General features: G+C 36.6%; 1 protein-coding gene across 2 annotated transcripts in view; it reads left to right on the top strand.

The window, feature by feature from the left end:
• The window catches only part of CERT1 (ceramide transporter 1), a 79239-nt gene that overhangs the window by 41404 nt on the left and 25475 nt on the right, over nucleotides 1-12360 (top strand). For both annotated transcript variants that reach the window (XM_054003936.1, XM_054003935.1), the window contains exons 4-6: nucleotides 9091-9198; nucleotides 9998-10136; nucleotides 11100-11183. In XM_054003936.1, coding sequence (XP_053859911.1) covers nucleotides 9091-9198; nucleotides 9998-10136; nucleotides 11100-11183 — 331 coding nt within the window. The remainder of the gene's footprint in view (nucleotides 1-9090; nucleotides 9199-9997; nucleotides 10137-11099; nucleotides 11184-12360) is intronic.

Here is a 12360-nt window from a genome sequence, read left to right as displayed (position 1 = left end):
TTGTTTCTTCTAATGCTTCTCAAAGTGAGCATACGTACAGGGAAAACTAGTTTGGTGAGGGCCTACTTAATGTATAACCTGTATATGAAAAAAACCTGTGCCTATTTGTCTAGCTGGTATATAAAAGTGATTTTAATGATGAACTGTGTGTTTGCAGACTAATAACAGAGCAGCTGAATGTAAAGAAAAATCTTCTACTTGGGCATGGTGCTTGAGATACGTGCCAAATTTTCTCTGAGTCAAGTATTAAACTTTTTTTGAAGCTGAATTATATTGAGCCTAACTACTTCTTGTCAGATGAAGTTCTAAAAATCTGAGCCAGAACATTTGTCACATTGATTTGGTACTATGTCTTTGGACAGTTTTAACTGAAAATGAATGTGTTCTTAGTTGGTTCACTGTTTTGAACTGGCTGAGAAGTCTGACTTCAGAATAATTTCTTTAATCTCTATTACTTTATCCTCTCTAAGCAATGTGTCTCAAATGTAATTATAAAGGCTAAAGGTAAAACTGCTCTGGTTTTAATTGTCTACCAAGAAAAAGAGGTTTCTATGCCCAGGGAAGCAGAAACAGGGTAAGGGTTACTACTGGTCGAAGACCACTAGTAACCTCCAGCGGTGTCTGTTTCCTTTTCGCTATTTCCCTCTAGTGGTCACACACAATACTGACCTGGGGAGATTAAACGGATGAACTGGTACTAACCAAAAAGTAATATGAGGTGTGTGGCAACTTAATTTTCCCAGTCCTGACCTGTTAGACCACAGAGTACTGTGTCTGTAGTCAGACCCTGTGACAGAAGGACATACTCTCAATGTTTTGAATTGGTGATTCACCAAGATTTTGGAAATTATCTGAATTTTTATCCTTTTAGATATCCAAACATGTCTTTTACATTAAACATACAAAGCTTTTAAGTTAGATAAAACTCATAATCAGAGTTTGCTTATAAAGTTTTTTGATATGACGTCTGCTTTATATGTATATCTTTGCCCTTCTGTATCTGTGGCTATGTGTTACATCTATACATTAGAAATATTCAGATAGTTTATCACTTTAGCATTATGTTGGACTTGTTCTTAACTCATAAACTAAAATGAGATTTCTAGAATCATGTGGTTTTATTCTTTACAACAATTAATATTCTTTTATTCTTGGTAAAACAGTTAATGTTTTCATGTAACTTTTTTAGGTCTTGGTAAGCCATCGTGTATCAAGTATTTCATAGAATTGCTAAGATTGAAAAAGACCTTTAATATTTCCACATTCAGTTGTCAACCCAGCACCACTACCATGTTCACCACTAAACCATGTTATGAAATGCCATATCCACACATTTTTTTAACACTTTCAGGTGTGGTGACTCTACCACTTCTCTGAGCAGTATATTCCAGTGCTTTACAACCCTTTCCATGAAAAAAAATTCATAATGTCTAAACTAAACCTCCATTGCTGCAACTTGAGGCCATTTCCACTTGTTCTGACACTTGCTACTTAGAATAAGAGACTGACACCCATCTCACTACAGCTTCCTTTCTGTAGAGAGTGATAAGGTCTCCTCTGAGCCTCCTTTTTTCCAGGCTGAGCTACCCCAACTCCCTCAGCTACTCCTCATCAGACTTGTGTTCCAGACCCTTCACCAGCTTCATTTGACTTAAGATCTTGCAAATGTTGCTTCCTATGCAGGTTGTGGCAGGCACCTCAGGAAGAGTACAAGGATGTTGGTAAGTCATGTAGAGAAAAAATCAGGGGAAACCTTAGCTAGAACTCAGTCTGGTCACTGCTGTATAAGATAAGATGTTTTTCCAAATGCATTAACAACAAAAGGAGGGCCAAGGAAAATCTCCATCCTTCAGTGGGCATGTGGATGGGGAGCACTGTCACCGAGGATGAGGAAAAGACTGAGGTATTTAATGCTTTCTTTGCCTTAGTCTTTAACAGAGAGATCAAATATCCTCAGGGCAAGCAGCTCCCTGAGCTGCTCAAAAGGACTGGGGATCAGAATAGACTTCCTGTAACCCAGGAGAAGTGACCTCCCATGTTACTTAGCTACTCACAAGTCTATGAGGCCAAATGAAATTTACCCAAGAGGACTGAGGGAGCTGATGATACACCTTTCCAAGCCACTCTGCATCACTTATGGTCAATTCTAGTTTAACCAGGGACACCCCAGATAACTGGAGATTTCCAAGTGTGGTGCCCACCTACAAGAAGGGTCAGAAGCAGGATCTGGGGAACTACAGCCTGTCAGCCTGACCTTGGTGACCTCAGTGCTGGGGGAGGTTGTGGAACAGAGTATCTTGAGTGTGATGACTGGCACATATAGGACAACCAGGGCATCAGGCCCAGTCAGCATGGATTTATGAAAGGCAGGTGCTGCATGACCAACCTGATCTCCTTTTATGACAGGGTGACCTGCTTAGTGGATGAGGGAAAGGCTGCGGATGTTTTCTGTCTAGACTTCACTAAAGCCTTTGACACCATTTTTGATACCGTTATCCTAGAGAAACTGTCAGCCCATGGCTTGGACAAGTGCACTGTTCATTGGGTAAAAAGCCAGCTGGATAGTCAAGACCAAAGAGCGGCAGTAGATGGAATTATATCCAGCTGGTGGCCGGTCACCTGTGCTGTTCCCCAGAGCTCAGCATTGGGTCCAGTTCTGTGTCGTGTCCTTACAGACAATCTGCATGAGGGGATCAAGGGCACCTCAGTCAGTTTGCAGGTGTCAAGTTAGGTGGGAGTGTTGATCTCCCACTCAGTGGAGGGTAGGAAGGCTCTGCAGGTTGGACATGGGGAAGAATTTTTTCACTGAAAGGGTGATCAGATATTGGAATGGGCTGCCCAGGAAAATAATGGAGCCTCTGGAGGTGTACAGTAAAAGTCTGTATATGGCACTTAGTGTTGTGGTCTATTTGGCACGGTGGTATTGGGTCAAAGGTTGGACTCAGTGATCTAGGAAGTCTTTTCCAGTTTTAATGATTCTGATTATTTTCTGCCTGTCATGCAGAATGGTAGAGTTTGTCCTTAGATAATTATGCCTTCAGAAATATCCTTTATATCCAGTATGCTCATCTGTTGTTTGAAAGTAAAATTACCTTTGGACAGAATTATTGCCTAGATAGTTTGAGCTTAATATATGGAATCTTTATGTTGTCAAGTTGATGTATGATTAGAAATGCATGTAAAGCTCCTACAGATGGCAGAGTGCTGTTGCATAAAGAGCTTTTAAACCAGACTGGAATTTGTTTTTAAACAAACATGGTTTTGACTCAATAGTAGTACTGGTTTTTATGAATCTTCAACCCTGGACAACTTGAGCAATCTGAAGCTGTATCAGGAATATGACAAAAAGTTGCATGTCTTGGAGTCCCTTATTTCATAGAACTTTTTTGGTTCAGATGTGTAACATGTCAGTGAGCTTCTGTTGTTTTTGAAGGAAGTAGGTGTTGAGAGCTGACAAAGGCTACAGCAAGAAGGAAATAAGAGTAGATAATAGGTTTTGAAAGTAAAGAAAATTGTGTTTTAATAGGGTGTTTGTTTTAATGCAAAACAAGAAATGTATTAAACCCTTTCCCCACCCCACCCCCCCACACACTTTTTCCCAAATTTATGTTAGGAGATGGCAATTTAAACAGCATGTGTTTGCATGTATTTCTGTAGGGTGTGAGATAGTTTTCCTTAAATTCTTTGTCAAATATGTTCTGGAATTCAACAATTCCAACTTTTTTATCCTCCAGTGCTTCCTATATATTACATTATGCCAGCCATTTGATAGAGGTATCTATTCTGATGGCTAAATGTTTAAAGATTAGAGGGAAAAACAATTCATTTCTGAATTTAGCAGTGCCAAGGTAACTGCTAATTGCTCTAGATGAACAAGAGACTTTGTGGGTTTTGCAGGAGCATTTGTTTTGGCAGGTTTTTTTCTTATTGATAAGAAACATAGCTAAGACTATATATCTGCTGATAGGTTTGTTCTATGTGACTGTAAAGCTTTTTGTAGTCCATTGCTTTTAGTGCAAGTAAGAACCTTGCCTGCACCTAGTGTTTCCTAGTTAGGATTCACCTAGTGAATCCTAGTGTTTCTTGTTAGGAAAATGTTTATTCTGATTAAACAAAATGTAGGCCTCTCAAGTCCATATCCAAAACCGGATCAGGCTTGCAACAAATACCTCTTCACAAAGGTGAATAAACCCCCATTGCTATTTAACTATACTCTTTGGATATTTCATTGTGGTGTATAGCCCAAGATTCTTCCCCATAATACTGATGGTGGATACATTTTTCTGATTCTACAGAGGTGATATCATTGTAATACTTAACTATCATCAGTTAAAAATTAAAACCAAACCAACAATTGGAGTAAGAGACAATCACTCCTTCCCTGCCGTTTTGAAGGATAAGTAAGATTGCCTAAGTGCCTGTTAACTGTGAATACTGTGTGTGCCTTAGTCTCCATGCTCTGTCCCCCTGTTGAGACAGGCTGGGTTATCCCTACGTGCTCAGTTCCTGCAAGGCACGGGCTTTCCCTCCACCTAGTGGATGCTCCATGGGAGAGCCGGTTCTCAAACTCCTGCAGCAGCTTATCCTACTGCTCATCTGCCTGGCTCATCTGTCTTAGTTAGCACTTAATCCTGGCAACACTCTATTTTGAATTTTATACATTGTGATGATGTAATAATATTTAATATTTAATATAACTATTATGCAATTTTGTATAACTGCTAAAAAGACTACTGCTTTCACTTGGGATCATAGCTGTTCTTTTTTTTTAAAGGCACAGTTGCACTAGTGCTAGCCTTAAACCAAGATCTGACAATATGTAATGGAATGAATTAATTCTTTAAAACCCAGTAGCTTTCAGAGCATGAAAACAAGTAACAACACTTCCTTTAGTGCATTGGGAACTGACACCAAAACATCAGTGCTTTTTCTGATGGTGTCTAATAGAATGGAATTTATTAATTCTTGTATTACAATACAGACCCTTTCCTGACAACCCAGATTCACAGAAGGGATAAATGTAGCCTCTCCCAGACTTTCTTATATTCCCATGACCCAGGAGTACAAGCTGCTTTAGTTCTATTACTAAGTACACTAAATGTTGCAGTTACTGTCAGCTTGGGTTTTGGTACTTTTACTCAGTGAAGAGTTTTATTTTTATATGTGTTTTTCAACTTGGAATTCCTGAGGATTCCTCCTGTGCACATAACCTGGGTGTTTACTATGGAATTGCAACATATGTCGCTGCTGGAGGAAGGTTAAGTCTATGTGTCTTTCCTTGTTTTTGCAGTTGCAAAAAAGGGTCAGATTAGAAGCTCTTTCCTTTTAAATAGTCATCTGCACTCGGCTTGGGAGGGCTGTGGGTGGGAAATCACTATCACTATCCAGCTGCCCTGACCTGGATTGTGGAATTTCTATCTCTGCCTTCCTGCTAACAACCACCTTAGTTTTGCAACCTTAAATTTCCATTGTCAGCAGCTTCAGAACAATTGAAAAATCAGACCTACAGTCACATAATAATTATATCTTTTTTTTCAGTCCACAGAAATGCATCCTGCATTGTTCAAAGTGTAGTGTCTGTTGTGTTCTTACTGTCTGCAATAATTTCCTAGGGTAGCCCTGTCTTGGCTCATCCTTGCACTAAAACCCATCTTTCTGAAGCATTTGCAGCAAGTCTAAAAATTGCCTTTGGAACATAGTTGTTTTACAGAGCTTATCTGCATATTTTCCACCAAGCCTTTCATAGTACCTTTCAGCTCTTTTGTGTTACTACCTTTTCTATCTTTTTTTTTTTTTTTTCATAAGATATTGTGGCTTGATCTCTTGGATCTTTGAGTGGGATTGAGTGTATTTTTACAAACACTGTAGAGAATGAGGTTAGAGTCACTGTGTCTTAATATCTGTTCCATCATCTTCTGAGTGAGCTGTATGCCTTAGAGGGAGGAGCTGCCTGCTGGTTGTGTTATATAAAATAATAAATAATTTATAATGCTAACTGAATATATCTGCCTTGGTGAACAAACATATATTGAAGCGCTTCACAGGTGCAAATTGAGACATAATCAAAAGAATTCCTTGAAGACGTGAGAATAATTTATTTGATTTTTTAACTGGGAGAACTTTGCTGTGAATCTGTGGTTTATTCAAGGGTATTATTTACCACCTAAGGATCAATGTGAGCAGCAAGAGAGATCTGCAATATGATTCTGCAAATACTTAGCTTTTTTTATTGAAAGCAGCTTTTCTGACGTACTGCATTGTTGCTGATACTAGCATCTGCTCCAGTTAAAGGATCACATGAAGCTTTGGATCATGTGGCTCTTTCCTCTTATCTGTAACAAAAGGATTAATGGATTTCATGCATTGGCTTAGAAAGCTGAAGGTGTTGCAATTACTATCAAATGCCAATTTTAATGTAGCTTTGAAGCTGTGGTGTATGCATGGAATTTCAAAGAAGTGCATCTTTTCACCAAGCATGGCAATTTGGCATTAGTGCTTGATGGTATGAATTGATACAACTTCTAGAAGTAATTTTTTTTTCAAGCAGAGACTGTTGATTTCTATCATATGAACTCTTATCAGCTTTTCCAGTTTTTATCTTGGGAAATTAAAATTCTTATAAACAGAAGAAACTTTGTCTACATTCCTTTTCTCAATGTAAATGATTATTTCTGCAGTGATTAGTTAACGATGATCTGCTTTGCAAGACATAAATGCGGCAGTGACCTGCTCTCGTTTAGATGTTGCGGTAGTAGAATGGTGGGGCTTTGCATGACTCATGCTTTCTTTGTGTTCATCTGCCTACATGTGTCTGCTGTGAGCAGGTTGGCTTGTCTGTGCATCAGTTAGAAATGAGTACTTATTTCTGGTTCTTGTGAAAAATAAGTATTCTCAATGTAATTTTATTTTTTTTTCCTCTTGGCTATTTGAACATAATTGTCTGACACAGTTTTGTGAACATGGTCTGTAAATGTACGTGCTTTTGATTCGTGATGTGTGCTGTTCAGTCTGCTCTTAATGCCTGCTGAACTTGCTTCTTGATAACAAATAGTTAATAATTGCACCTTTTTGTTGGTAGACTTTGCAAGCTGATAGCTGTATCCATATAATCGTGTATGCTGTTACATGTACGATTCTGAAGCATGGATAAATTATTTAGGGGAAATAATAATCACAAGCATAAATGGGAGGAACAAATATTCTGCTGAAAAGTTATCTTAAAAAAATCAAGCTTACGTATTGATGTGGAAAGAAGGGTTGGGTTTTTTCTTTCACCTTCAGTTTTTATTTTGTGAACTAAATTAGCTGAGCTTTGACTGTATGTATAATATTGGAAGAAAAGGATTTAATTCAGATGTAGAATATAAAGTATCAGATTTTCTACTTGCAAGTTTACAAGTATTTTTGGAAGTTCTAAAGCAGGACTATATAGGTGGCTTTGACTAAATCTAAAGTAAAGAAATCCAGAAATGTCATTTCCTAAGCTTAAAGCAAGGTCTTGCATAGGTGTGGCTTTTTCACTTTAAGGACAAAATGAGAAAACACTTCCTATCCTTAGTTAAACTACTCTACCCTCAATGAAGTGGATATTTTGTCTACATTTTAAAATTGATATCATATTAAAATGAAGTTTTATCATCTTTCTTACTGTGTACAAGTTACAGAGAAAATTGAATGAATTTTCACTGTCAAACTGACTATAATAAAAACATATTGGATCATCTTAAGATTTGTGGCATATGCTTAAATAAATATTGAAGGTACTGATTAAACAGTGAAGTCTTTTTATATTTGTGTTTTAAGGAAATTCTAAAAGAAATGTTTCAAAGTGTTGGATGATTCTTCCTTTCAGGTTTATGCTTATTTAATGCTTTTGAAACAAAGCAGTCGTATGCCCAAACTCTTACTCGTAACTCAGACGTACATACTTTGTTCCACTTTGCCCAAATTCTTAACTGACACTTCAAAGAAGAACTATTTACCTTTCCCTGCTATTTAACTTATCCACACTCTCCTGCCTTCTCAAAGCCTATAGAGCTCCCAGTTTTTCCATAAAATGTACAATAATTGGAATTTCATAATTGCTTCTTGTTCTATGCCATTTGTTTTGTCTCCCCTCTCCCTGCCCCATTGGAGTACTGGTGCTACTGCAGAATTTATTTCTGTCAAAAGTCCTTCACTGTTGTCTCTGTGTACTGGCTCAAACTCATCTACTAACAGTATTTTATATATTATTCTGAATCATCTGTTTATTTCTTACATTCTCTATCAGGATTTTTTTTATTTCCTTTGCCATGCACATCATTTACATTAACATTTAGAGAAATTTATTTTCCTTCAGTTCCTCAGTATCTCTTTCTGTTTGACTTGTAAGGAGATTTGTGAAACTTTATTTTTGATCTTATAAATGTTATTCTAATCAAGATGTTTTTCTTTTTTCATTGTTTAGTTAGTTACTATTATTGTATCCTCTCTCTCTTAGAGTTCTTCTTTTATGTAGACTTTTGTTCTCATGAAATATTAATTTCAGTCTACTATAAATAATTTTGCCAAAGAAGCCTGAAACAGGAAGAAATTTTGATAAAAGTAATTGTCTGATTTTCTTTGATTTCTATTTTGTTGCTTTTAAAAAGAAGATGGTACTATTTGTATAATTGGATGGATTGACTGAAACTGATTGTCTTGAGACTTAACCTGTTTAATTCCCCAGTTAATTGTACAGTAATGTAAGTTTTTTTAATAAGCTGTGTGAAAGTTACTTCTTAGGAATTGCATAAACCAAAATAATGAAACACCGTCCCTTTTTTAAACCATTAAATATATATGTTGCTGTGTCCTTTTGGGGACACATAATTCATTTAGGTGACAAATTACTTTACAAATTGATTTGATACTAAAAAATAAAGTTTATAGTAACTTCACAGATACTACATCAGTATCTTAGATGCAGGTACAGTTTGAGTTATTTAAACCTCTACTGCAAAAAATAAATGGGTGGGTTTCAGAGAAAATTACATTAATCTTGTTTTCATTATTTCTGTTTAATCAAAAACCTCAGCACTCTAGTTTTTTGTGTGGTTTGATTTTTAGACTGAATCCGGCTATGGATCAGAGTCAAGTTTGCGCCGTCATGGCTCCATGGTGTCTCTTGTCTCTGGAGCAAGTGGATACTCTGCAACATCCACCTCTTCATTCAAGGTTGGTGCAAAAAGTTTTCCTAGTATTAGTGCACAAATAACATGCAACTGGAAAAGAAGTAACATATGAAGACTCATTCACATAATTATAGAAAAAACTCAAAGTATTTAGTTTAAATGTCAGTAGTCCATCATAAAAATGGTACGTGAAGCTGTCTTATGCCTCTCATGCAATCATCCCTTTTAAATTGTGGTATCGTCTTCTGTGGCAAGAAAATCAGACTTGTGAGTGTGTTCATTAACTTCTTCTAGTTTACTTACCAGAATATCCTGGACTCCAACTGAAAACAAACACTATCTCTGTAGCTTAATAAGTGTGATATAGCCCTGCCTGACAAATTATGGCTTTCCTTATGTCATGCATATGAATATTCAATATATGAACTGGGTGTGCTGTACTTCTGGGAGAGCAGAACAGGAACAACACAAGAAAAGGGAATAAGGATTGGAATGAAGATCTTAAGCTGGAGGTGACTGCTTTCAGGCAAATATGTATAAAGCTGGTAGCATGCAAGTTCACATTTTTAATAATGTTTTGTGGAGTGCTCTGAATTAGGAGGTGCAGTAAAGAGAAAACATTGAGACCAGTAGCAAAACGAGTAAGGAATACTTGGATATGGTTTCTTCTGACATTAACAGTATTTCATAATTGCTAATATCTAAAATGCCCTTAGTGTACTTCAGTTGCTTCTTCATAGCTGCAGAAATATATTTTTTAAAATTGAATTGTAGCTATACTGCATCAAGCTATTGTTGAGTATGTAGAAACATTTCAGGCTTTTTTTCGTTTGTGTTTTCAGAAGGGCCATAGCTTACGTGAGAAGCTTGCAGAAATGGAAACCTTTAGAGACATCTTGTGTAGACAAGTTGATACTTTACAGAAATACTTTGATGCTTGTGCAGATGCAGTTTCCAAAGACGAACTCCAGAGGGATAAAGGTAACACTGTAGCTGAAAACTCTTCCCTCCATAGAATGTAGCTTTTTACCGAGTGAACCTCTGGATATTGTTGCAATGCAATTTAATGTCTTGTGAATAAGGTATATATCCTAAATTTAGTTTAGAAAAGCATCAATAATTTGCATAAATACATAAATATATTAATTATTTTTACTTTGGAATTCAGATTTGCTTTAAAATCTGCTTGATGATTACCTGTAGCTGTCAACTGTACAAAAGCAATGCTCTTTTTAAGTGTTTTGTTTTAGAATACCAATTGCTAACTCTCAAGAACTCAATTTATTGCTGTCTCTTACCTATTATTTTGAAAAATAAATGGGATATTAGTTTTGATAGAAACAATACACTGTTTTTAAAAGTCAAAAGTGCTGCATTAAGTAATGCTTCTAAGGGGTATTGGCTGGAAATAGAGCACTAAATGCACACTTCAGACCATACTGGACTACAGTGTGGATGTCTACATATCTCTGAATTGCTTATACCAGAGCACAGCTTGTCACTATATCTTGCACTCTACTAAGGCATTTATATTCATCCCTGTGTTTGTTCTGGCAGCGTGAAACTTTCTGCAGCAATGAAACACCAGAGAAGCGTAATTCCACTTTTTTTAAAACTTTCCAGTGTAGAAGATTAGATAGGTACTGAATCATGGCTCCTGCTTATCCACTTGTAACATCAAAGTATGTTGCTCTCACCAGAGAATTGAATGCTAAACTTCAATGCTGAGCAATGTTAGACTCTGCTGTTAACTAACATTTACACTGGTAGCGGTCTTGGGTCAAAAAAATAAAACAAACCAAACACAAAAGGGAGGGAGGGGTCATGACTGTTGTTATAGGAAAAAGTGCTGGCTGACCATGAAGACAGTCTTTATTCTTTCTTGCACACCAAAGAACTAGAAAAGCTTTCTCACTCCCATAATACATTCTCTCTCAAATCTAGTGGTAGAAGATGATGAAGATGATTTCCCTACAGTACGTCCTGATGGAGATTTTGTACATAGCAGTAGCAGCAGTAAAGAAAAACGTAAGTGCGTCCCAGTTTTTTTCAGTGATGAAAATTAGAATGAATGGTATGGCGATATGTCTGATACAAGACAGGTGTATTATGCTCTTTCCTAAGCAGAAAATAGCAAGAATAGCTATTTAAGTGTATGTGAATGGAAGTTCTTAGTCACGTTATAATTCTTCAGCAACTTCTAGTGATCCTCTGAGTTATTCTTGATTCACACAAATATAAATGCAAATTTGTCAAGCTGGAATTTCCTATTCTGTGTCTAAAATAATTGTTGCTACAAAATTCTGTTGAAACAGCTGCATTATTCAAATATTAGGAACTGAGATTTTTAACAGGTTATTGCAAGTGTTACCTGCTTTAGGAGTTTGGTGGAATCCAGTGCTTTTCCACTTAGGGGTGTCCCCCTGTGGTTTCAGAAGTACTATGGCTATCAAATGGTTAAGACAACACTCTTTGTGATTCTCATTTATCATAATTTTAGAGCTTTTTTGCTGTCCTTTTCATTGTTATAATGAATAGAATACTGATTTTTATTCTTATCATAAATGAACTAGTTATTTTACTCACTGTACCCATGCAGCAAATGTGAAGAACTCATGCAAGTCTTGGTGTTTGAGAAATCTGATAGTTCTGGCCTGGAGGAAGTTGTGTATGCAATTAAATTGTATTTGCATTTTTCTTAGACCTTCTCATGTTTTCTGACTGAAATATTCACTCTACTTTTTGGCAATTCAGTTAGTCCTAAGGTATTTCTTAGAGTTGATTCACAAAGCTTTGAAGTTGCACCTCCAGTTTCAAGTGTAATGGAATCTCCCAAAGTACTCACCAGAAATGTTTCGAAAAATGTAAATACTTCCTTGAAGAACCTAGAAAATATACGGCAAAACAAGCCATTTCTGTGTCTTCTGTTTTCTTTTTAATTGGCTGTTGTTCCTATGTATTACATATTTCCTTCTTGTATTTAAGTATTCTTGTATTTGGATATGCTTTTTCTAAAGCATATCCAAAACTGTTGTGATGGAAGAGGAAAGGAAAGGGAATAGAAGGAGCTTTTCAGATTACTTCCAGAATTCATCACATAAGTAGATTTTTCTACTGAGGAGTAATTGTAATGCTGATTTCAGAGGCTAAGTAGGATAACACAGAAGGTTTGAAGCAAAAGTAAGCAGGTGTATTGTTCCACTAA

Source organism: Vidua macroura, chromosome Z (genome assembly GCF_024509145.1).
Source record: "Vidua macroura isolate BioBank_ID:100142 chromosome Z, ASM2450914v1, whole genome shotgun sequence".
Lineage (NCBI taxonomy): Eukaryota > Metazoa > Chordata > Aves > Passeriformes > Viduidae > Vidua > Vidua macroura.
The sequence above is the reverse complement of the archived record's forward strand: the minus strand, read 5'-3'. Positions and strand labels throughout refer to the sequence as shown.